The sequence below is a fragment of the Adiantum capillus-veneris genome, chromosome 21 (assembly GCF_014529385.1).
Source record: "Adiantum capillus-veneris isolate H3 chromosome 21, ASM1452938v2, whole genome shotgun sequence".
In the NCBI taxonomy this organism is placed as follows: domain Eukaryota; kingdom Viridiplantae; phylum Streptophyta; class Polypodiopsida; order Polypodiales; family Pteridaceae; genus Adiantum; species Adiantum capillus-veneris.
The window spans coordinates 51,702,294-51,729,178 of NC_140951.1; the positions used below are offsets into that span (position 1 = coordinate 51,702,294).

At 46.0% G+C, this 26,885-nt stretch overlaps 1 protein-coding gene across 2 annotated transcripts in view; it reads right to left on the bottom strand.

The window, feature by feature from the left end:
• The window catches only part of AGL26 (tRNA (cytidine(34)-2'-O)-methyltransferase), a 92,832-nt gene that overhangs the window by 53,900 nt on the left and 12,047 nt on the right, over positions 1-26,885 (bottom strand). For both annotated transcript variants that reach the window (XM_086493475.1, XM_086493474.1), the window contains exon 2: positions 13,876-14,000. In XM_086493475.1, the coding sequence (XP_086349601.1) occupies positions 13,876-14,000 (125 nt within the window). The remainder of the gene's footprint in view (positions 1-13,875; positions 14,001-26,885) is intronic.

A 26,885-nucleotide genomic window follows, 5' to 3' on the forward strand; every position in this document is an offset into this window, starting at 1 on the left:
TTCCGGATTTCACTTGGGCAATCCTTACACTTTGCCCTTGATGTTGGGGACATATCCTTGTGTGCTTTTGATACCTTCCCCTCTCAGAACACCTCTGTGTTCTACTTTGTATTCGATCTTTCTCATGGGTTTTCCTCATGTTGAGATTTCCCATCTGTAAATAATCCAAGATTTACAACAAAAAAATGTGTGTGTGTGTGGGGTGAGCAGGCGCAAAGTTAGGGTTACACTTAGGGTTTCGGTCCAGCCTGTAGAGGCTTCCTGCAAGTAAGCGGCTTTGCCATTGGACTGTAGCCCATTAGGGTTTCCAGGGTGCAGGCAGCGATCCTCTCATTTTGATCGGCCACATGAAAACAGACATCTACACTTATAAGAGTCGCAAAGAGATGTAGACGTCTACGGAGGATGCCATGTCCATCATCAAAAAATGTTTGAGTGAGGATTTTGACTATGCTCGCAAAGCTTGGGATGGTCATACTCCTGATAAAGAAGTGCTTATTCCCGTGCAGGAGCTGATGGATCCTGTCGCACAATATACTCTTAATGCACTAATCCATTTTTTTCCCGGCAAGATGCCTACTGCTCAAGATGTGGGACAGTGGGTGGATTTTCTTCTCAAACGTGAAGCAATGAGAGGTGTTTACTTTGGAGCGCGAAGATTCTACGAAGTTTTGTTGATCGACTCTGAAGCCAGAGATACACTTCTTGAAATGTCCCCTTTGTTTTTTAATACCCAGATGACTCATGTTTTGCCTTGGGCCCTCACCAGAGATTATCAGAGTTTGATTCGTCATAAATGCCCGGTGTGGGTTGAGGTGGAGGATTTTCCTCGAACATTGTGCCATTTTCTCCCGTTGTTAGCCTCGCGACTGGGAAAGGTCATTTGTCCCCCGAAATTAGATGCAAACACAAATCATTTCTGCATCTTATGGGATACAGATATTCCCACGCCTACTGGTATTTATGTAAATTCAAGGGATCCTTTGGTGGCAAACGACCTTTTAAACTGAAATGGGGTAAATTTGCCAATTCATGCTTTCGTTGTGGTAAGTTCAGACATATGCAGTCCGAATGCCCTGAGCCGAATTTACAACCTCCTCCTTCAGCGGTTCCAACCTCGCAATCCATCCCGCTTGCAAAGTTGCCACCTATGCATAGATCTCTTGGAACGGCGGTTTCTACATCGCCTTCATCGGCAGATAAAGGGAAGGGGAAGCAATCTACGACTATCGCCAGGGAAAGCTATAAACACAGATGCATGGATGGTCCCTAAGAAACCTGTTAAGCTTCGAACTCCATCTTCTTCACGTAATTATGTACCGTAGCCAAAGATTGTGGGTCAATGCAGACTCCCCTTGTAATGACAATAAATCTCTGGCAGCAGCATGGGATAAAGTAGTTCGCTCCTATAAGGATGTGGTTACAGATGAAGCTTCTGGCTCGGATCTGCATCCTGGGCCAAGTCAGCCATTAACTTCCCCTTTGCACAGAATGGATAAAGACGTGTCCATGGGCATGTCGACCTAGCTCATACTTTCTTTGCCCTTTGTACATATGTGGTGTGATGAATAGTAGTATAATGCATCTCATATAATGTGCGAGGCTTATGCAACCCCGACAAGTGGAGGCTAACCTGGCACTTTATACATACATGTAAGGCAAATGTAGTGGTTTTACAGGAACATAATCAGCACGATTATGCTGGATAATGCTCTTATTTTGCGGGTTATTGGATAGCTTATGCTGGCTTGGCTGGTTTTTCGGGTGTTCTGATGCTAGTTCGTCATGAACTACAGCTGGTTCTTGCTTACAATGATCTGGGTGGTCGATGGATGATGATACAATGTATGTTGCATGATCAAGTGTATGAGGTGGGTGGCGTTTATGCGCACACGGCATCTGGGCACAGGGCTGTCTTGTGGCAAGAGATTAGCTCTTACTCATGGACTTCGAATGCATTACTTTGTGGGGATTTCAATAATGCACCGAATATCTCTGACAATACTACTAGTCATTCTCATATGCTACAAGCTGAGAGGCAAGCTTGGAGAATCTTAGTGCTTCTATGTACATGCAAGATCTATGGACGTGTTTACATCCTGATGTTTCAGGCTTCACTTTTCAGCATAATGCGCGCTCTTCTTACTGTGCACGATTGGACCGCTGAAATTTAATGAATTCGCAAGGGTATGATGAGTTTGTCTGTGAGATGAGAATTGATTGTACATTGATGTTATTTGATCATGCTCCAATTATTTTGACCTTGCAATTCGGCCCGCCAGCGTGTGATTAGCCTCTTCCTCGGAAGCGTCTACTGCATATGAATAATGCTTATCTTTCTCATGACCGCTTTCGAGATATGGTTAATGAGGTCATTCCTCCACTCTGTGATCAGATGCATTATGACCCAAATACTGCATGGTATCGTTTTGTCATACATATCCAATGCGTTATCCGAGATTATGGTAAGCAGTACATGCGCCAGCTGCGCGGGGATGTTCATGAGGCAAAGTTGGTCCGTCAAAGGCTTCAAGAGTTGGCCGGCTCAAGACCCTTATCGGCTTCACAAGAGGCCGCTCTTTGTCAGGCTCGTCTATGCCTACGTCAGAATGGTCAGTGCAAAATTGATAAATGGAAAACTCGTGCTCGCAAATGGGCTCTAATGGATAAGGGTGTGCCTCTAAACAATTCTTCAAACACCTGCATCATACTAGACAAACCCAAAGTATTAAGCGGGTTATGCTCCCCTCAGGCTCTTGGACTTCTACCAAACAGGAGCTTGCTGATGCTATGGTTTCTCACTACAGTTCTGTGTTTGCTGCTCCTCCCTCCGCCTCTACTGAGGCTCACCGAGCGCGGCAATTATTGTTATCTCGAGTGCAGCCAATCCTTTCACCAGAGGATGCTAATTGTCTTGAGGCAGCATTTACGCTAGATGAGTTACACTTGGCCTTGCTTGCTCTTGGTAGATGGCGTTCCCCTGGCTGGGATGGTCTCACAATTGAATTCTTCATCTCGTTCCGGGATTCTCTCAAGGAGCCTCTGCTTCTCATGATGAATGCCACTGGGGACGCTCAGCATCTGCCGGAATCTTGGAAAGAGGGTCTTCTTGTATTGCTACCTAAACGCAAACTCTGCGAGCATTTTTCCCATTGGCGGACTATTACCCTTATGCCCGTCATTCATAAGATTTTGGCCAAAATAATAGTACTTCGCATCAAAGATTATCTTTTTACCGGTCTTCATTAGGCGCAGTACGGATTTATCCTTCGTCGCCAAATAATGGACAATTTGGCCAGTATCCTAGTGGGTATGGAATTTGCTAAGTATACACAACACGATGTGCTGATGATGCAAGTTGACATAGATAAGGCTTTTGACACTATCATCTGGGATTATATTAAGGATGTCATGCAGTGTCTTGGATTTGGCCCAAAGTTAGCGCATATTGTGTATTTTTTATACGCTCGCAGTACGACCTCAAGAATCCTTCCAGGCAAAGTGAAAGATTCTTGGTCTCTTGGATGCTCATTTCGACAAGGCTGCCCGCTTAGTACCTTGTTATTTGCCATTGCTACCCAACCCTCTGCTTTTACACTTGGATCACTTGATCTCCCAAGACCGCCTTCATGGATTACATTTGCCTTCAGGCAAGAATTTCATTGGGTAGGCCTATGCAGATGACTCCTTGTTCACGCCCAAGAATACTCTAGAGGACATGCGCGAAATTATGCATGCGCTGGACTTATTTGGTCTTGTTGCTGGTCTTAAAGTTAACTTCTACAAGTCTAATCTCTTGCCTCTTCACGCACAAGCTTGGCATCAGCTTTTGTGGCCTGGAAAGTTTGTGCCTCTGCATGAAATTACCCGACATTTGGGATATCCTATTGGCTAGCAGGTTACTGGCACTCAACAGATTGAATGGGTTATGCATCATCTCAATATAAAACTCCAATATTGGAAATTGTCTACTTGACCACTACATGTCAGGCTCCGCATTGTACAGAGCATCATGATGGCATATGTTCAGTCATATTCCTATTTGCCCTTGTTGCCTTGGCCGCAACACCGACTTACCTTTCTCAGTCGTCTATATTGTTGCATTTATGGCATATGTCACCAGGAGGTGTATTTTTCCTGTTGCCTTCCGTAAATAAGTATTAGATATATTTATTTTATTTTTATTTGTTTGTCCCAAAACCCTTGAAAAGGTGCAAGTGGACATTGCATGGCCAGTGTGAAACGACTGCAGCCAAATGGGTTTCTCACATCGGAAATCTAGGTCGGTCAGACAGGGACTGCCCGAGCCAGTTAGCACTGAATTCTGATGAGTATGGAAGCCTGTGTGCGCCAAATGAAGTCTGGGCCACTCGGAAAGTCACTTATAACTTTATAAGTCAGTGGGAACTAGAGAATTAACTCAAAGGGGCAAACTGGACACTTGGCAGGAGGAGAGCTGCCTGCAGGACACCTCAGCAAGAGGGGGCGCCCAATTTGAGAGAGGAGGCTGATTTTTGATCATAAGTGACCTACAGTGTGTGTGTGTGTGTGTGTGTGTGTGTGAGTAGTGGGTGCGGTCTACAGCTTTAATGGAAAGCTTGCCTTCTCCTCTATCTCATGTAGCCCGATGATTTGCTCTCGTGAATCTCTCTCTCCCCTTTGGCACATATGGTAATGCCCCACTAGATGGGCTACTCAGTTGAACATGTACAGTTCTCGGGGTTTATGCGCGTTTGCCAAGGCAAGAGCCTTCTGAACAAGAACCGGATTAGCTAATTGCTAATCCCCCACAGGTACGCACAGTTCCATCACGAAAGATTGCGAGTTTGGAGAGTTTTCTCAGGTGAAAACTCGTCCAATTCACAGGGGAACTGTCCCATTGCGTGCGGGAGCCCTTGGGACACGCGTAGGCGTGTTCGCTCCGCTAAAAACAATCCGAAACAGGGAATTACAGCCTGCTGTGTTTTTCTGCAGGTTTAGGGTTTCGCACCTAAACTGCAAGGGAACATCGGGGGAGCCTCGTGAGAGCCTTGGGATGCGTGTACAGGCTTTTGGGCTCCCAGCAGTGAAAAACAGAGAATTACAGCCCGCTGAATTTCTGTGACAGCTCACCAGAAAGCTTCCAGATATCGAGGGAATCCGTCCTAGACAGGAGTTTTTGACCTACAGGGGTTTTTGCGCCATTATGCTGTCGAAATCCGGTCGAAAACCTGCGTTTTCAGCCCTCGCCAGGTTTGGACATCTTTGTGAAAGCTTGTGCTAAGTGGTCGGATCGTCTACCTTAATTTGAATAAAGAAATACCGAAAGGGGCGCCAGTCTTTGGGGCCTACAGGGTGTCGGTCTCGTGTGCGCAGTGACATTCTAGTCGCTCGACGCAACTGTGTTCTCTTCCCTTCTCATTGCTCTATGTAAAGTTAACACGTAATTGAAATAGTACAGCCCTCTACGTTGTACAGGCCGGTTATATGGTTCCATCGACGGGATAGTCACTTTTTCTTCAAAAAGTGCAGCGTGGATTGTTGTGGGTGAAAGCAACACAGAGCTTGTCGATATGGCAGAGAAGAGAGACCAAGTACCTGAAGAGGGATCTTCCTCACATGGCACAGAGAAAATTCCTTCAACTCTTCAAGAAGAGGACAGGTTGTTTAGAACTCAACTGCGTTGTTGCATGGACATGTTTCAGCAGTTGGCTAACAACCCAAGGATGCAGGAGTTCTTACAGGCTCCGACACAGGGTTTTCAGCCTCCTACACAGGGCACGACTGAGCCGTTGCAGGAAAAGGAGATTTCCAATGCGCAGAGGACTCATGATGCTCGAGGGAAAGCCCATGTGGTTGAGCAACTAGCGGTGTCCAATGATCCAAAGCAACTTGCTTTAGCTGGACAGGAACCGTTTGTGAATGGTCAAGGGAGTAATGAACACGCTGTGCGTCAGACCCTTCCCTTACCTAATACTTATCCTGGTTATTTTGGAGGTGGTTCAGTGTTTCAAGCTATGGTTGGACCTTCCACAGGTTATATGCCAGGGAATGTGTTCAGGACAATGCAAACAGGCATGGGTAACCCTATGTACGCGAACATGGGTGTCCAACCAGGTTTTCAGGGTGCCTATGGCCAGTTTCGAATGCCTAGAACACAATTTGGTATGGCTGGTTTTTCGCAGCCATACGTACAAAATGCAGATATGACAAGGAAAACAGTTGATGCGAGTGCTGGAATGAACACTCATGGAGCACCACTGTTACAGGCACCTGTTTATGATAATGTGGCTCCTTTGAGTCAGCCTAAGGATTACAAGGAAGGTGGACAGGGAGTGAAGTTTGAAACTTTCAGAGGAACTGAGGACCAATTGAAGGCTTTAACCTTCATACAGCAGTTCGATGCAGCTTATGCTGGAGGCAACTTCACGGAATCTTCAAAGATACGCAAGGCTGCCACTTTCTTGAAAGGGAATGCGCTCCAATGGTGGACCGCATTGTTGAACCAGGGTCAAACCCCAACAACGTGGGTCCAATTCAAACAACTTTTTGCGCCTACATGGTTGACAAACCCTTTTGAAGTGGATGTGATGACAGAATGGCACGAGTTGAATGCTAAACAGTGTGCGAACTTGGAAGAGTACAATAAACAGTTTTGGGCCGCACTGTTGCCAATCACCTCTTACAAGTTTGTGCCATTGTCAGAACAGATTGAGAAGTACTGTTGCGGATTGCCCAAGAAAATCAAGGACTATTGCACAAAGACTGCTGTCATGAATATGTTTCAGTTGATAGAGAATGCAAGAGTGGCCAGCAATCTGTCGAAGGGAGATTCCGATGGATTTAATAGCCACAAGAAAGGGTCCCAGGGCAAACAGTTTTCAGCCAAGGGCAATGTTGCAGCAAAGCCTTCTAAGCCTCCCACAAAGAAGCCCTCCACTGAAGAAGGTGATACGTCCAAGAAGCAGTCTAAGTCTTCTTCGGGACGAGGACAAGGACAAAAGAGGCATTTTTCTGGAAAAACTTTTCAAGAAAGGAAAGCTCTTAGGGAGGCCAAGAAATGCTACATTTGTGAACAGGAAGGACACTTTGCAAATGAGTGCCCACAGAAGAAGTCACAGAATAAGGATGACAAGTCAGACCATAAAGGGAAGAAGCCAAAGCCGAGTGAAGGACCTGTTCCAGATTTGGTTGGAGATCAGCCAAACACAGATGCCACGGAGCTGTGTAGAGCTTGGGGCAAAGTTAGAGACCAGACAGTGCTGGTTTTCTTTGATCCAGGAGCCCGTGCAAATTTCATATCACCAGAATTGGCATCAAAGTTGGGCATTCGTGCAGAGGAGATGGGTATGACAGGCGAAGCAGGTTTGGCATGCCCAGGACATTCAGAGCCTGTTACTCCCATTATGGGAAAGCTTCGTCTGCACATTCAGAGTTATGTGGATGCGGAAGAATTTCATATTATGCCGCTTGAGGGCTGTGATGTGTTACTGGGTATCCCATGATGTTACAAGTTACATGCTATGGTGGATACTTACAACAAAAAGATTACCCTTGTACATAGAGGAAAGACTCATGTCCTTGATGTAAAGCTTAAAGGCGAGTCTGTTCCAGTTGTTTCTGCTTTTGCTATTTCATTTGTAATAAAGAATCATCTTTCTGCGTACTTGATCTTTGCAAAAGAAGTACCTCAAGTTGTATCTAATTTGTCTACATTAGATAAAGACAGGTCAACTTTTTTGAGTGGTTTCAGTGATTGTTTTTCGGACTCTTTGCCAGGAGAGTTACCTCCTGAGAGACCTGAGGATCATACAATAGATCTTGTGCCAGGTTCTAGTCCACCGAATAGACCACCATACAGGGTTAGTGCAGCCCAGCAGAAAGAGATTACGAGTCAGGTCAACGAGCTTTTAGAGAAGGGGCTGATTCAGCCCAGTTCATCCCCTTTTTGTTCGCCTGTACTCTTAGCGCAGAAGAAGGATGGTCATGGCGCATGTGCATTGACTATCGCGCCTTGAATAAGAATACCATCAAGAACAAGTTCCCCATACCGAGGATAGATGACATTCTTGATCGGCTTGAGGGAGCGTCATTGTTTACAAGAATAGACCTAAAGAGCGGGTATTATCAAATACGCATTAGACCAGAAGATGTCCATAAGACTGCGTTCAGGACAACATTTGGTCTCTATGAGTTTCTTGTCATGCCATTTGGTCTCACAAATGCTCCTGCCACATTTAATAGAATGATGGACAGAATTTTTAGACCACATAGAAACTTCGTGGGTACCTTCTTTGATGACATGATTGTCTACTCAAAGTCTGAAGAGGAGCATAGGGATCACTTGACCGCAGTTTTCAATGAGCTACGCAAGAATAGGCTACTCATTAATGCGAAGAAAAGTGAGTTCTTTTTGCAAGAGATTCACTTCCTTGGGCACATTGTTTCAAAGGATGGGGTACGCATGGATCCCGCTAAAGTGGAAGCAATTAGGTCATGGCCAGACTTGAAGTCCATACATGACATTCGAAGCTTTCTAGGCTGCGGGAGCCCTTGGGACACGCGTAGGCGTGTTTGCTCCGCTAAAAACGATCCGAAACAGGGAATTACAGCCTGCTGTGTTTTTCTGCAGGTTTAGGGTTTCGCACCTAAACTGCAAGGGAACATCGGGGGAGCCTCGTGAGAGCCTTGGGATGCGTGTATAGGCGTTTGGGCTCCCAGCAGTGAAAAACAGAGAATTACAGCCCGCTGAATTTCTGTGACAGCTCACCAGAAAGCTTCCAGATATCGAGGGAATCCGTCCTAGACAGGTGTTTTTGACCTACAGGGGTTTTTGCGCCGTTATGCTGTCGAAATCCGGTCGAAAACACTAATTTGGACAGCTTTGTGAAAGCTTGTGCTAAGTGGTCGGATCGTCTACCTTAATTTGAATAAAGAAATACCGAAAGGGGCGCCAGTCTTTGGGGCCTACAGGGTGTCGGTCTCGTGTGCGCAGTGACATTCTAGTCGCTCGACGCAACTGTGTTCTCTTCCCTTCTCAGTGCTCTGTGTAAAGTTAACAGGTAATTGAAATAGTACCGCCCTCTACGTTGTACAAGCCGGTTATAGCATACAAAGGCTAACAAATGTGGTTTGCACTTCATGTCCATGGGCAAGATTTGTAGTCCAAAGCCCTTAAATCTTGGATTTGCACAGACATGCTCTTGCTCGGAAAGCGTCGCTTTTGCCGACGCTTGTTGAGCAGCGACAACCATGGACAATGATGGTTGCTTTCTTATGTGAGCATGTGGTTACCTCCTCATTTGGCCACTGGCATTCATCTCTTTGGGAGTTTGTGTTTGGGAAACTTGATGGACATATTCCTGGCTGTCCTCTCATGTCTGCTTTGATATCGGATTCGAAAAAGGTCACCTTGCATTTGACATGGGTTGGTCGCAACGAGCATGAAGGTAACTCTTTGAGGTTGGAAAGCATTCATTGGAGCAGGGCATTCCCACTGACTTTGGTGGACAGCTTCCCACGCCAGGGTTGCTTTCTTTCTCGTCGTGGGATGCGTATGGTTGTTGATGTCATGAATTCAAAAGGGAATGTGTCACAAACTGGTGACGTGGCTGGACTGTTGGCTGCCTGTGTACACACACCTGCATGGACCCCGGGGAAGCAGACAAGTAGGGAATGCTGACGTGGCTGCTATACGACAGTTTCCGCAAATCACGGAAATGTTGCCACCTGGCCACGCTATATGGATTCCACGATTTCCGACAGATCCGACGCTGTTTTTGGGCATTGCTTTTCTACGCAATTGCAATAGAGAGTTAGAGAGAGAAGCTTTTTACTTTATTTTAGGGCTCAAGAGAGCTTGTGAGAGAAAGCTTTTGCTTTATTTTTAAAAAGCTTTTGATTTTCAGCTTTTGGGCTCTGCTTTTAGCATCCCTTTGTAACCTTTAAATACGCGGGATGGCCTCTCACAACTCAGAGCATTTGGAAGCAGAGTCTGAGTGTGAGCGCCTGCCCGCACTCTTGTACTTTGAACACATATTAATACAAAAAGAAATACCAAAAGGGGCGCCAGTCTTTAGGGCCAATATCTCTAGGCACGGAACTCCGCCGAGCCAGTGCCGAATCAATTGTGAACAGTGAACTGTTTTGAAGTGGTTATTTGTGCTGTAGCGGTAGATTCTCGACTTGGAGTGTCCAAGTCTATTACAAATGTGCTTTATTTTGACGAGATGGCACGCAATTTTGGTTTAGGCATGCATTATCGACCTCTCTGGCGGCAATTGCACCTCATGCTGGCTGACCTACTCTCCATTCCACCTCTGGCTGATGGAGGCCGTATCATGGATTGGCGACTACATCAATTCAACTTCACTACAGTTTTTGCTCGCCAAGTTTACAACATTTTGTTGCCCGATCCGTGGCTTGCGGACCACTGCAATGCCCTATGGTCACTACAGCGTTCCACCCGGTGGTGGCACAAACCCCTTACTGCCATTTGGAAGAGCCATTTGTCTCTTAAGGAACGTCTATTTATGTGGCGTTGCTTGATGGGTGTGCTGCCGGTTGGTTCTTTTTTGCAAAAGCGTCGGATCAACTCCTCACGCTGCGTTCGTTGCTCTGCTTCCGAAGAATCTGTTCAACACTTGCTATGGGATTGTCGTTGTACTAGAGTCTTTATTGCTCGGGTTTCTACACTCATGCGTCCCCGTTTTCCCGCAGCGGTCTTTCGGAAGAAATTCTGGCTTTTTGTATTCATGTCGCCTGGCGTTAAAGCCTTTTGCTACTTTGTTCATATGGGTCAGATATTGGACCTTCTGGAGTATTTGGCGCCAACACAACTCCCGCATATTTGACCGCATTGATCTGAACCCTTTCCCCTACTTTAAGATGTCTCTTCGGCAGTCCTTGCGCTTTGCCCTCGCTGCTGGGGATATATCACCTGACCTTTATCAGCTTTCTTATGTTTGCTTTTAGAACTTTTTCATACTTGAACACATTGGTGTTCACCCTGATGTATCGACTTCTTGTGTGGGTTTTCCTTCTTTGAAGGTTTCCCACTTGTAAATTAATCAAATGCACTTACTATAATAAAAGAAGTGTGTGTATGTGTGTGTGTGTGTGTGTGTGTGTGTGTGTGTGTGTGTGTGAGAGAGAGAGATGAAATGAAATGAAATGATATATTAACGTCTTAATAAGGCCAAAATGACCTATGAGACCAATACGTTACAAACTTGTGAATCTGGTATCGTGTCTTGAGTACAAAAAAAAGAAATACTAAAATGAATCTAGAAGTGCTACTAGCTAGAACTCTATGGGGTATGTGTGATCCCTGATACAATGGGTGCCAAATACAAGAGAAAGATACAATGGGTGATGAATCCATCCTCATCTGTACTCTGGATGTAGAGATAGTATGGCTCAAATCCTCTGTTGTAGTCTCCGTCGATGTTGTGAAGCTCCTCTCCTCAGTCGTGGGCGTCTCGCTCTCCCTAGTTCCAATGCTCGGTCAATGAGAGTACCGCAGATGTGAGTCTGAGTGTGACTCTGAGCTGAGCTTTGCAATGGTGGCTACTCCTCGAGTGTTTGGTGTGAAGAAATCAATAATCTGTCTCTGGGATTGTCTCTCTCCAGATCTCCTCAGTAAACTCTCTCTGTGTCTGTCTAACTCAAGTAAATACAGGCCAACACATCTCTAGTCTTGATAGCTCATGACTCTCGAGAAGGGTCCGAAGCCTTCTCTGAATAGGCAGGGGAAGCGACCCCTATCTCATAATACACTGTGCACTGACATATATAATGCGTCTCCATCTCTCGCTCTATATGGCATAGACGGCATATCCTGCTAGCCGTTGGTACCCCTCTGAATCTACTAGTCTCAACCTCAAGCTGGTGTGAAGATGTTCGTATCTGACCAATGGCACATCATAACCCATGAGATAGATGTGTATCCATAAAGCAAGGACGAATCACAAACCCATCCCCTGTGAGTTAAAGAAGATGCTCTCTATAGAAAGCCATCTTCGTGCGCAACTCCTGTGTCGGCTCTATCCATGTCCTCTTGGTGTCCAACTGGGTCAGGTCCTGGCGAATGAGTCTAGTAATCTCCACCCGTGTAAAGAGACATCGATGGTGCATCAAGGGAGTACTAGGAGGGGGCCAAGTTATCCATGTTGAAGCCATGTATCTAGAACCATGATGACAGCCATGCATACCAACATGATGTGTTCCCTTGTAAAGCTAATTGTCTAGAGCACTCAAGGGCCAATATGGCGTATCTATCTCTCTTAGTATTCCATAAGCTGTGCATAAAGGAGACGGATCTGGTAAGCGCCTCTATCTCCATAGGGGGGGTTGCTAACTCCGCTCTAATGATCTCGTGTGGCACGGAGGCATTGGCTCTAATCAGCCGAGAGATCATAGATACCAAGGGCCTCTCCATACCTCTCCACCCATCCTGACCCACAGAGGGTTCCCAAACCTGAACCCCATAGAGCATAGTTAAGGTTACCAAGGTATCAAAGAGCCAGAGCTTTGTTCGGGGTTCCTGGAACTGAACCTGCAAACACATCCTCTTCAATCCTCCCAAGGCCGCATACGCTCTGGTCAATCTAGTCTCTACTAATCTCTTCAAAGAAAACTTTGGCCCAGTGAAGACTACCCCAAGATAAGTGTATGCATCTGTGTACTCCACAGTCTCCTGACCATTAGTGAATGTAGATGTTGATCTTCTGATCCACTGCAGTGTGGTGTTACACACAATCCATTATCCTCCGCAAAGCTATGTAATGCATCCAAGTGTCACTGCATACCCTCCGCTGAGTCAGAGATCAGCACAATATCATCAGAATATAACAACAATGGAATCCATGTCCCTGCCAGCTGGGCACCTCTATCACCCTCTCTGTCAATGTAATTAGAAGCCTCATCTATATACATATCAAATACAGTAGGAGACAATGGACAACCTTGTTTCACTTCAATAGTGGAGGGAACTAAATTAGATATCACCTCTAGAGTGTGTTTATGTCCCACCACTCATCTGTATAGAGCCATGATCCCCCAAATCAACTCAATGGGCATTCCCATCTCTAGTAGTCTGCGCATCAATCTAGCTTTGGCACCATGTCAAATGCTTTGCAAAAATCCACAAAGGTACAATAAATCCGTCTCCCATGTGAAAGCGCGAAGCAAAAGGTACCGGTAGGTGCGTGTCGTGATATAGTGCAGGATTGGGGCAAGAAGCAGGAGGCGGAGTGCAATAGAGAGGAAGCGCTAGGGATCGAAGCAGGGGGAGAGAGAGGGCTCACGTTTTTGGGGAAAACTTCTTGAGTGATTGGTAGTTTTCTTAGTGACTGCTTGTTTTATTTAAACTATGTACCATCATGCATTAATAATTTGTCATGCAAAATCAGTTTGTAATAATGCATGGGCTTCGATAGATCGATAAAGTTGATTTCACATGCATTGCTTCATTTCATTATGTTAGAGCGTGGGGGCCAAAGTTTTTGTAAGGAATGTTTCCAGTGTGGCTACCCATGTTATGAAACAAGGGTGGCTAGCGTGTCCTGAGAGACTAAGATCCTTCGTTTAACAAATGGTGTTTTATCAAAACCACTTGTAGGTATGAAATCCTTTCAGCATCGGATGCATGGGGCACACGTCTTAGGATGGATGATCTCAGCCATACATCCTAGCACATAATATTGCTATATGGTGTTAACACTACAATGATTGCACTTCCATTTGCATCATAAGCCATTTTGTTCCATCGGTGAAAACATGGTATATCTTTCCTTTTATTTTCTCTCTTTGCCATACACACAGTATACTTGTACAAGCTAAGTAAAACTGTTTTCTTTCCATGCCTGTTGGGATGAAACAAAGACAATGAGATACCTGAGGTTGAAAGAGAACAATATGAAGATGTCGTGGATTGCTAGATTCCTTGATTGTCTCTCCTATTGCTGAAGTCCACGGTCTCAATGCATCATGAGATTCCTGGTCTTTGTGGTTGCTTTGAGCTACATAACATATTCGAGGCACACCAAGTTATCTTGCGTACAAAAGATGGCGCCAAACTAATGCATTGGAGTGAAATAAAAATGTGAACATGCAGCTAGAGTTATGTCATGCTTTTTGAAACTAAGACACACTCTCAGCAATAATGTTTAGGCAAATAAGATTCAGGCAGCCTTTTGGCCACATTCCTCAGAAACAAAACTTTAAAACAAATGAATTAGAGGGAGAAAATAAGAGGGAATCTAGTACCATAAGTACACCTAAAGAGAGTCATGCCCCACACCACAAACCCATCATGAATGCCCACTCTGATAATCAAACAACACACCACCCTCCAAACTGGCTGTGCATAGGGAAAACCCAGAAAAAATGGCATAAGGATTCCTGCTATAAGGTGCATTGTTGACATGTCATGGCCAGTGCGCCTAGCCCAAGTGTCTACAGGTAAACCTGCATGTGCAATCATCCACATGAAGTAGCATATCCATCAGCTGACTCTGAGACTCCAAGGGCACAGCTTCCTCCTACTGGGCTGTAGGACTCACTCAAACTACTGCTCGTACAACACATCAATGCCAACACGAAAGCACAAATATCTGCATGTCTATTCTCTGAGTAACCAAGTGAAATGATCCTGTACAGCCCACGGACAGTCCTCATCACCTACTGCCAAAAAAACAAAAGACTTGTGCCAGTTGATAAGAGGACCACTGGCCAAGCAAAAGTTGGTAAGAGCATCCCGTAAACCATCCAAAATATGTGTAGCATACTGTGTAAAAAGCAAGGTGTCATCTGCATACTTTGGGTCCAAAAAGTCCAACAAGTCTGGTGAGCCATCCAAAGGCATAGCAAGGCAGCGCAACTAGGAACCTGCGTCGCACAAATAGCCGACAGCCTCCGCAAAAAAACAGAAACACGTATGGTGCCAAGGGACATGCCATCTCTGACCAAACAAGAAAGATGAAACCTCTGCATTTCAAAAGAAATCTGTCCCATGCATCTCTTCCTAATGATGCAATAGAAGGTAAGGCTTGAGGCACCATCACCACCAATCCTAATCAGTTTCTACATTGTTGAAATCGCCCCCAGCAATAGATGCATTCACAACACGCAATTACCCACAATCTGCTGCAAAAAAGAAGCCCTATCACAAGCTCGAGTGGGAGCATACACACACAAAACTCCTACCACAGCATCATCCATAGCTCTACCCGTACCAATGTGACAAGATCACGCACACGTCGCCATTGTGATCCAACAGATACGCATATACCAGCACTCAACTGATGCTCGCCAACTGCACTCTCCCAAAATGCATGAGAAGCCCCACATAAAACGTTTTGTTTGCTACATCTACAGTAGTAATCTGCACATAGCTTGTGCTCCTGCACAAGAAGTATATCCACATCTCTATCTACATGAGAACGCAAATCTCGTCTGAGCAAGTTCTGCCTTGGCCACTGATATTAGTGTGATGCAATCCCTTAACATTCCATGTAACAATGCCATATCGCAAAGCAAGATGATAATCGAATCCACAGTCATGCATCAAACCGTAGCAGCAGCTACAAAGGCCTAGCTGTGAAACAATAGCTAGTAGAAGAGCATCCTCGTCAAGATATAAGCTCGGAGGATCTATCTTGGAGCAAAAGACCGAGTACCGGTATACCAAAAAGAGTAATAGCCGAACAATGAGTAAGGTCATAACACGCTCGCTGCTGCTGCTCCACACCTACCACTGCCTCTCTCTCCCTCGCTGCCCAGCTTGCTGGCCGCAGCAGTGCCCTTCCCCCGCTGCACCATCCCGCTCCCTCTCCCTCTCCCTCTCCCGTATCGCGAGCACCGGGGCAGGGGGTAGGTGTGGAGCAGCAGCAGCGAGCGAGTCATGACCTTACTCATTGTTCGACTATTACTCTTTTTGGTATACTCCCTCTCTGCTTTCGCCATCGCCCTCAGTCCCCCCCTGCCCGCCTCACTACACGGCCCCCTCCTCCACTGGATCGAACCCATGGCGCCACTGTCGGAAATGAGCTCTGACCGTTCCGATGGCCAACGGGCTCATCGAGATGACTTTGGCAGCCATCTCGGGAGTCTCAAACTCTATCTGATAGTATCCTCGTCCGATAAGCTCGATGTCAATGATCTTCCCCACCTCTGCTAAAAGGCAGGCCTGCAGAAGGTTGCGTACCTCTCCTCGATTGGGACGGCTGCCAATAATCTTGGAGATGACAGAGGTGGCCTGAAGGCGCTCCACCTCTACTGCGAGGCTCGCTTGCTCTGTTGGCGACAGAGCAAGTCGGACAGTGGGCTCGGCGGGGTAGGACGAGGGGGCTTCATCTGAGTCCCTCTAATACGGACCACAAACTTCCATTTGTGTCTGCTACTGCAAGTGAGGGCACGAGGAGTGGAGGAGCGCAGCAAGGTGGACAGGGGGCGCTGAGGGCAATGGCGAAAGCGGGGGCAACGGGCAACGAGTGGGGAGTTAGCGAGGAGGCGAGGAGCATCGGATGTTCTTGTCGAGGAGGCAAACTTGCCTATTTCGGTCTGCTTCCCTAGCCTAAGGAGGGAGTACTTACCACTTCTTTCCAAGATTGGTTCCGAGATCGGGACTGTCTTGGAGACCCCGGGCACGACAGCTTCAGCTGCAACCAAGGCTGTCGATGTGCCTTCAATACGCATTCTGGTTCGTGACACTCACTCTCCCAAAGGTGGTCCTTCTACCTAGGGTGAGTGAGGGATGGTTATGCCGGAGGGTGGAGTATTCGGGACTCCCGAACCAGTGCTTCATTTGTAGGCAGGTCGGCCACTTAGCAAAAGGAGATCTCGACCCACACCGCATGCCCAACCTCCCAAGGTTGAGCATGCCCAGCAAACAGGCACCCAAGACACACAAGCTGGTACCTCGACAAAGGCCAACCATTAAACAGCTCACGGTTGGCAATAGGTGCCCGCTCGCCGTCGACATGGACAGGCTCGCCACACTGCTCTCCCTGGTGGCCGACCTCTTGCAGCTCAGCAGCATTGGGTTTCGACAGGGAACCGTTTTGACCCTGTCCAGCAAGAGCCTCCTGAGGCGACCCCTTCCACCTCAGCTCCATCCCCTCCACCTTTAGACTCCTCCATTCTACCTCGTCCTCCTCCCCCACCCCCACCCCCACCCCCCGCTCCTCCTCTCTCCCCAATGGGGCCCTCAACCTCACCCGACCCATCTCACTCTCCTCATCTCCTGAAGCGATTTGGATCTGATGATACCCGCTTTTCAAATCGATCCTACTGAAACTGGAGGATCCCTGTAGTCGGTCAAGAATATCATTGATCCTCGGAATCGGAAATCTGTTCTTGATGGTGATTTTATTGAGAGCTCTATAATCAATGCACATACTCCAAGATCCGTCTTTCTTTAAAACCAACAACACCGGAAAGCAGTAGGGTGAAGTACTCGGCTGGATAAGACCCTTTTCCAAAAGGTCTTTCACTTGGTTCATAGTCTCTTCATTCTTGGCTCGGCTCACACGGTAAGATGGCCGGTTCGGTGGTGTGCTTCCAAGTCTCAGATCAATGTTATGATCCTCAAGACGAGATGGTGGCAACTCGCTTGGCAAAGCCTCAGAAAAGCAATCGGCATGAGTGTGGAGAAAATCTTGTCGTTCCCTATCAAGTACAGACATATTCGTTCTGTGTTCATCATTTAACTCTTTCAAATAGATTGAATAAACAAACAGACTGGATTTCATTAATTAGGAAACGGCCGAAGTCGATACAATAGGGATAGACTCGCCCTTCAATTTCAAATCGACTACAATTGTGGGTCTTGGGTTCTTGGGTTCTTGAGGGTCTTGAGTCTTGAGGTTCTTCTTTTGCTTGCAATCTGTAGGATCTTCTCTTCACCCGAGTTTTGCTCTTTTCTGCAGGCGCACCCCTTGGTGGCCTTGCACTCACACCAAGGTTGCTTTTTCCCACCTCACGTCGATTGGCCGGCCGCTAAGTGCACAGTCCGCTCTCAATGAGAGAAAAGAGGCACAAGGGGAGGCTGGACAAGCCCTTCTTTCTTGGGTTTCCTGTCACTCTTCAAAAACACGATTAGGAATCGACACGCCCAAGTGAACTTGGGTTCGTGCGACCTCAACAAGCAAAAAGAAATTATGTGGTTCTTGTGGTTCTTTCCTTGAGTGATACAAAACACTGCCAAAGCTCTGATACCAATGTAAGGTGCAACGGAATGAATGTTTGAACTTTGCTCAAGATGAGTGCTCCGAACTGTGCTCAAGGTTCCTTTTATTCTTATGGAAGGGAGAGCCTTTCGTTCTTAATGAGAGAGTGCAATGGACACAAACGAAGTGAATGGACAAAATGAATGGAAGTGCATGAGACTGAGAGATAGAGAAGAGAATACGACACCACAGACGACGTGAAACCCTCCTCCAAGGGCCCCACTCTTGATGGTGAGAGTGGTCTACTATTGATTGCACAAATCTCTACAATGCTTGGACTTGCCGATGATGTCGACAAGGATGAGGATGATGACGAGACGGGCTGAAATCTGAAAATGCTTATGGCTGAAATCTGCAAATCTTTATCTATTGAATTCTGACTCTATGTCAATGACAATGTCGATGGACAATGCGACGACGAGCGTTGAAAACGCAGATGCTGAAATCTGCGTTTTCCGGGCTGAAACTGCAAACTTCAATGGATATGACCGTGCAGCGAGGATTTGCTCCGGAAAGGTGAGATCTGTGAGGTTCGGGACTTGATCTACGGTGTCTAAGGGCTGAAAACTGAAAACGCTGGTGGTTCTGCTCATTCCGTCGCGGAGGAACTGCAAAACGCTAGGTGCTCTGTTGTCCCAAAAACGCTAGGGCTGAAATTGGTCCTGCTGTCGTCGGTGGTTCTGCAAATGCAAAACACTAGGCTGATCTGCTGTGTCGTGATGACGCCGGGGCTGATCTGTTGTGCACAAAACGCCAAGGCTGATCTGAAGCAAAAACGCTAGGTCCTTAGATGGATGAAAATGCTAGGGCTACTGCGGGTGTTGGTCTTGTTGAGAAGTTGCCTGTTGAGCAAGGTGCTCCTGCTGCCTCTTCTGCCAGAAAGTGCTAACTCTAGTTTGCTTATATATTAACTTAGCAAAATTGCCCTACCTACTTTCCAACAAAAGTCACTTAAAAATAATAAGTGAAAAATGTCAAAAATAGGGAAAATAGGCTTATGCACTGTAAAAATGCTACTGATGGGATCTGACTGGAATCTGATGGTCATGATGTGTGCAACCAGAGGATATGCATCTACACTAAGTGCCTGGGCATGCACGGTCTGCGAACAGACTCACAAAAGTGCCAGAACGCTTGCTAATCTAGACTGACTGGACTGACGAAACCCTTGTTACGAAGTAGCTTGTCCACGGACACATAGGGTTGGATGTGTCACGTGACATCCCCTCCTTTTCAAAGTGAGGTACTGGTACCGAACTGTATGGCGTCTCGCCAACGGTATCTGGAATCCTGGAAGGGACTCTTCGCCGGCCCACTCTGATGTGTGGGTCATGCGGTACTTGAACTTCATAAAAGTCTGCAACGTTGCTTCTTTGGGTCGCGCCGAAAGCGACACAAAGTCTCCTGTGGCTCCTTCGATGCTTCAACTTCGTCTAGAGTCATGCTTCTTTCTTCTTCAAGAATCTCCATGGCTGAAAATTCCTCAAACCACTTCCAACACAAAAACATGAACATACCTATTCCATGTAAAGCGACTAGAAAAAATCTTGTCTTCCTAAAAGACTGTGCATGCAATGTAGATGAACAATTAGACGGAGTGCCAAACCGTTCACCACACACACGCAAACAATGAGATCGAATCTTTCTCTTCTGATCTAAAGCAATCAACTGTGGCAATTCACAACGGAAATGCCCATGCTTGGTGCTCATACTTTCTTGTGCTCTTTCTATAACTGTGTCATGCCAAGGAAGAGACATGGAATGTGACTTCCTTAAATGCATACTTTTCAGCTTTTCAGGAATAATCCGCATACATCCGTGCTCATTCATGAGTGAAACGTGCTCAACGTACAATATGTCATGCCTAGGGAAAGGGATCACATAAAGACGCTGACTAAAATACAGGAAACGTCACAAATGAGACACTCGTACAATGCGTGCTGCAAATCATTCGAACACATAGTACTTCCTGTAAGGGCTCTTTGGACCTAGGCTAGAGAGCCAAGATCGGTTCTTTCTGAGGGGGTTCTTTGGACCTCGACTCGAGAGCCAAGATCGGTTCTTCGTGACTGATTGAATCTACAATGAGGTTAGCTTCACTAGAGAAAGTATCAACTAAACCATCATCCTTGTGAACAATCACATCATCTTCATGCAACTCATCATGCTCGTGAGAAATCACATCTTGATCATGCAAATCATCATGCTTATCATTATCATTCAAATCATCATGCAAATCTTGTGTGTCATGCTTGGGAGAAGAAGAGACTAAGAGAGTCTCCTTTTTCTGATTCTGTGTAAACTGCGCCTCCACAATAGAAAAAAGTCGCCACAACTCTTTCATGTGTTGGTCGCCCTTCTCTTGTCTTTCTTTGTTCTCGCGATCAAACGCTGCTTGTCTTTCTTTGTTCTCACGATCAAATTTTGCTTCTCTTTCTTTGTTCTCGCGATCCAATTTGGCTTGACGTTCTTTTTCTTCCAAGTCGTACTTACGCTCTATGGCTGCCACTGTTTCTTCGTAGTCACGATCTATGGCTGCCATACTTTCTTCGTAGCCTTTCTTTCTGCTTCTCTTGCTTCGCGTTCTAACTTGCTTTCCATAAACAATTGCTCCAACTTCTCCAACTCCTCCACGGGAGTTAGTGCAATCCTTGGCGTAGATGGGGAAGGGGGAGGTTTGGAAAAACCTCCTGGTGGGGAAAATTCTTCTTCGCCTCTCTCATGCTCATCACCTCTAAGCGAAGTATCCATTCCGCTTCGAGTGATGACCATCCACTAAAGTCGTGGATTCTTGTGCGTTCTTGTGGGTCTTGGGTTCTTAAGTTCACGAGGAACTTGGGTTCTTGTGGGTCTTGGGTTCTTGGGTTCTTGAGGGTCTTGAGGGTCTTGAGGTTCTTCATTTGCTTGCAATCTATGTTAGAGAAGGATCTTCTCTTCACCCGAGTTTTGCTATTTTCTGCAGGAGCACCTCTTGGCGGCCTTGCGCTCACACCAAGGTTGCTTTTTCCCACCCCACGTCAATTGGCCTGCCGCTAAGTGCACGGTCCGCTCTCAATGAGTGAAAAGAGGCACAAGGGGAGCCTGGACAAGCCCTTCTTTCTTGGGTTTCCTGACACTCTTCGAAAACACAATTAGGAATCGACACACCCAAGTGAACTTCGGTTCGTGCGATCTCAACAAGCAAAAAAAAATTATGTGGTTCTTGTGGTTCTTCCTTGAGTGATACAGAACGCTGCCAAAGCTCTGATACCAATGTAAGGTGCAGCGGAATGAATGTTTGAACTTTGCTCAAGATAGTGCTCCGAACTGTGCTCAAGGTTCCTTTTATTCTTATGGAAGGGAGAGCCTTCCGTTCTTAATGAGAGAGTGCAATGGACACAAACGAAGTGAATGGACACAATGAATGGAAGTGCATGAGACTGAGAGAAAGAGAAGAGAATACGACACCAGAGACGTAAAACCCTCCTCCAAGGGCCCCACTCTCGATGGCGAGAATGGTCTACTATTGATTGCACAAAGCTCTACAATGCTTGGACTTGCTCATGATGTCGACGATGATGAGAACGACGACGAGACGGGCTGAAATCTGAAAATGCTAATGGTTGAAATCTGCAAATCTTTATCTGCTGAATTCTAACTCTATGTCGATGACAATGTCGATGGCGACGATGCGACGACGATGTGCTGAAAACGCAGATGCTGAAATATGCGTTTTCCGGGGTGAAACTCCAAACTTCGATGGATCTGACCGTGCAGCGAGGATATGCTCCGGAAAGGTCAGATCTGCGAGGTTCGAGACTTGATCTGCGGTGTCTAAGGGCTGAAAACTGAAAACGCTGGTGGTTCTGCTCATTCCGTCGCGGAGGAACTGCAAAAAGCTAGGTGCTCTGCTGTCCCAAAAACGCTAGGACTGAAATTGGTCCTGCTATCGCTGGTCGTTCTGCAAATGCAAAACGCTAGGCTGATCTGTTGTGTCGTGATGACGCCGGGGCTGATCTTTTGTGCACAAAATGCCAAGGCTGATCTAATGCAAAAACGTTAGGTCCTCAGATGGTTGAAAACGCTAGGGGCTACTGCGGGTGTTGGTCTTACTGAGAAATTGCCTGTTGAGCAAGGGGCTCCTGCTGCCTCTTCTGCCAGAAAGTGCTAACTCTAGTTTGCTTATATATTAACTTAGCAAAATTGCCCTACCTACTTTCCAACAAAAGTCACTTAAAAATAATAAGTGAAAAATGTCAAAAACAGGGAAAATAGACCTATGCACTGTAAAAATGCTACTGATGGGATCGGACTGGAATCTGATGGTCATGCTGTGTGCAACCAGAGGATATGCATCTACACTAAGTGCCTGAGCATGCACGGTCTGCGAACAGACTCACAAAAGTGCCAGAACACTTGCTAATCTAGACTGACTAGACTGACAGAACCCTTGTTATGAAGTAGCTTGTCCATGGACACATAGGGTTGGATGTGTCACGTGACACCCGGGAAGTCAGTCCCTTTCTTATGCTTTTTCTCTTGCTTTTTGGATTTGTGGTTTGCGCCTAAAAGCTGACTAATCTGTGTTTGAACCACCTCTTGTAATTCTTGCTTTGTAAACATCCTGGGAGAAGGAGGTTTCTTGATTGCCAATTTGATGGGTGGTTGTGTGCCTTTCTGTCACTGGGTGTGCACTTCTGCGATGGATTGCTGAGACAAAAATTTTGCAAATTTCGGATCCTTCACGATTTAAATCATCTGCTTTGTTGCCTCGTCAACCAGTTGTCGATGTTCCATCTCTTTAATCTCGAACTGAGTAGGCCGAGGTGGCCCTTACTCTTCCTCAGTTTGTTCATCAAAATCTTCTTCGTGATCTCCTCCCGCATTAGCAGATGCAAAAGAAGTCGAATGATTCTTGTTGGAATCCATCAGTATCGCGAGAAAAGGATCGGATTTTCCAGTAGAGGAGAAATCGACCGCGCTCTAATACCACTATAATAAACTTGGACAGCCCAAGTCAAGATCCTACCGCGACACAACAGAGATTCACTTCAAAAAAGTTCACAAAGATGGCACGGCCCGACGTAGTTCCGTGCCTAGAGGTATTGGCCCCAAAGACTGGCGCCCCTTTCGGTATTTCTTTTTATATTAATCTGTGTTCAAAATACAAGAGATTGGGCGGGTGCTCACTCTCAGACTCTGCGTCTAGATGCTCTGAGAAGTGAGGCCCTACCAACTTATTTATTGGTACAAGGGATGCCCAAAAGCAGAGCCCCAAAATCATTATCTTAAAAAGCTTTCAACTCAAAAGCAATAGGCCCAAAAGCTGCCATAAAAATCAGCGAACGCTTTTTATGCAAATCCATACGGAAATGCCACGTCAGCACTGTCAGCACAATCTACGTCGTAAAATCCAAGAGTCCGTACAATGCCACGTGTCAACCTGTTGACGCATAATCCGGGACCTACCACGTCAACACTGTGTGCCCATGTTTGTGGGCACTGCCACATCATCAGTTTGTGACAATAACCACCAAAAGCTCTTTCTCATAAATCTGTGTTGTCAATTCCGGCCTTGAAAACAATCGTCTTTCATAGGCAATGACATGGCCTTCTTGCATTAAGACCGCACCCACACTATGACCACAAGCATCACAATATACTTCGAATGACTTTTGCAAATCCGGCGAGGTCAATATTGGTCCCGTAGTCAATTTCTCTTTCAATGTCTAAAAGGCAGTCACCTCTGTGGGTCCCCACGAGAAAGGGACTCCTTTCTGTGTCAGAAAGTACAAAAGGGGAAGCGACCTCTGCAAACTTTCTAATGAACCGCCGGTAGTAAGAACATAAGCCCAAAAAGCTTCTAACTTCATGAACATTCTTCAAATCGGGCCAATCACGTATAGTGTCAATCTTGGCCGGGTCCATTTGTACTCATGTTGCTGAGACGATGTGTCCCAAAAAAAGTATTTCCGGCAAGAAAAATTCACTCTTCTTAGCATTGATAACTAGTTTGTGATCTCGCAATGCCTGAAAGACCTGTAGCAGATGGTGTCTATGTTCTGCCTCATCCTTGGAGAAGACTATAATGTCTTCAAAGAAAGTGCCGAGAAAAGATTTGTACTCTCTGTAAATCCTATCCATCATTCGGTTGAAAGTCACCGGAGCATTGGTAAGGCCAAAAGGCATCACCAAAAATTCATATAAACCAAAGCTCATTCGAAAAGCTATCTTGTAGACATCTCCTGGCGTGATTCTCATCTGATGATTACCGCTTTTCAAATCAATCCTGCTAAAACAATTGGATCCTTGTAGTCGGTCAAGAATATCATCGATCCTAGGAATCGAAAATCTGTTCTTGATGGTGATTTTATTGAGAGCCCTATAATCAATGCACATTCTCCAAGATCCGTCTTTCTTTAATACCAACAACACTGGAGAGCAGTAGAGTGAAGTACTCGGCTGCATAAGACCCTTTTCCAAAAGGTCTTTCACTTGGTTCATAATCTCTTCATTCTGGGCTCAGCTCACACGGTAAGGTGGCTGGTTCGGTTGTGTGCTTCCAGGTATCAGATCAATGGTATGATCCTCAGGACGAGATGGTGGAAACTCGCCTAGCAAGCCCTCAGAAAAGCAATCGACATGAGTGTGGAGAAAATCTTCGTGTTCTTTATCAAGTTCAGACATATCGTTCTATGTTCATCATTTAATTCTTTCAAATAGATCGAATAAAAAAATACACTGGATTTCATTAATTTGGAAACGGACGAAGCCGATACAATAGGGACAGACTCGCTCTTCAGTTTTATATCAAGTACAATTTTTCGACCCTTTTCATTTGTCAAAGTCGCTTTCTTCGCCCGACCACGGCGTTGCTCTTATGGTACCAAGGGACTCCTAGGAGGACGTCACAACCGTCCAAGGGCATTATGTAAAAATCCTCGTGCCCCAAATACCCCTTGACAATGCAATTGAAGTTTGCCAATGATAGGTGTAATGGATATGTCTCGTCCGGGTGCCGCTAGAACTGCCTCTGCTGGTGGTCTCATTCAATCGAGTGCAATCTCGAGCCGCGTCGCCAATTCAAGTGAGGTGAAGTTGGCCTTAGCTCCTCCATCAAAGAAAATCAGGGCTTCTTGATCTTTCACTTTGCCCCAAGCTCAGCAAGTTCTGTACTTTAATCAATCGTGCTTGAGTCAGTACCCATGCAATCTGGAACCAGTCATGCTTTCATCTTGCCTTTTCTACCGCGTTCCTCAGCTGCTCTCGAACTCTCAGGCCTATCTTCATCTTGTTCTTGATGTGCCTTTTGGGGCACTTCGCGGAGATGTGCCCATGTTCCCCGCATCCAAAACACTTCCCTTCTTTGATGTAACTCGCCCTCTCCCGAAGAGTGAGCCGGGTCGTGTATCCTTGTCTTTCTTTTCTTAAAAACTCTTTTTCTTTCTACTTTCATTTTGAGAGGTCTCTTGGGTTCTTTGAGTCAAGATCTCATCAATGGGGTGGGTCAAATTTCCCGAATGTATCGCAAAACCTCGTTTCGCATGACCCATCAATTCTTGAATAGAATTTGACTTTTGTTCTAGGCAATAGTCTCGGATCTCTGTAGGGAGTCTGTAGCAAAACCACTTGATCTGTTCCTAAAACCAGACCTTCTTAAATGAAGAGGTTGGTAGAAAAGAGCTCCAAAATTTCTCGCAATAAGCGTCCAAAGAATCTCCCTTGGTCATCCGAAGATGATTCCAACCGGTTCGTATATCTCGTTCGTACTCCCGAGTCAGCCAAGAAGAAATAAAGAGCCTTTTGAATTTCAACCATTTACCTGGAGCTTCCTTCCCCAGCAAAAGAGTGGACCACCATGTCCACTCTCTTGGAGTGCTCTCAGTAATGCCCTCCAGAGAAAGCTATGTCAAACTGTTGAATGAAGGCCAAAGCCCTCGGAGCATCTCGGCACCCAGAAAAGGATTCAAACCTAATCGACTGTCCACCTTCTTTGAATTCTTTTACTTTCTTGCTTTTATCCTCGAGAAAGTCATATTGGTTGGCTCTATAAAATTGCTTCTTCTTTGCGTAAAACATGTGATCGTCAGAGTCGAACTGTCTGAGGACGACTCCTCTGTAGAACTGTCAGAAACTGGGCGAAATCTGAGCTTCTTTGCCTTTTTCTTGCCCTTTCCGAAGCTTTGCTTTTTGCTTCGCTTTTTGCCTTTTCTGTCTCCCTCGCTCGAGTCAAAAGAGCTAGAAGAACTGTCAGAAGAAGAAGAAGAAGGTAATGGTAGAGATCTTTGATAGTTTGAGCATTCAATTTCCGATAGTCCACACAGACTTTGAGTTTCCCATTCTTCTTCGGTACGACCACTATAGGGAATAGCCAATCACTGCTCGCGACTTCTGTGATGAATCCGGCTTTCCGAAGGTTGTCAATTTCCTCTTTAACCTTCTTAGCATAGTCCGGATTCATTATGTACCTCTGCAAACGTACCGTTCTGGCATCTGACTTCAAAGGTATTTTGTGCTGGCAAACCTCTGGATCTACACTGTAAGGTGCAGCGGAAGTGAATGTTGAACTTTGCTCAAGATGAGTGCTCCGAACTGTGCTCAAGGGTTCCTTTTACTTACGGAAGGGAGAGCCTTCCGGTCCTTTAATGAGAGAGTGCAATGAACACAAACAAAGTGATGAACACTGTGAATGAAGGT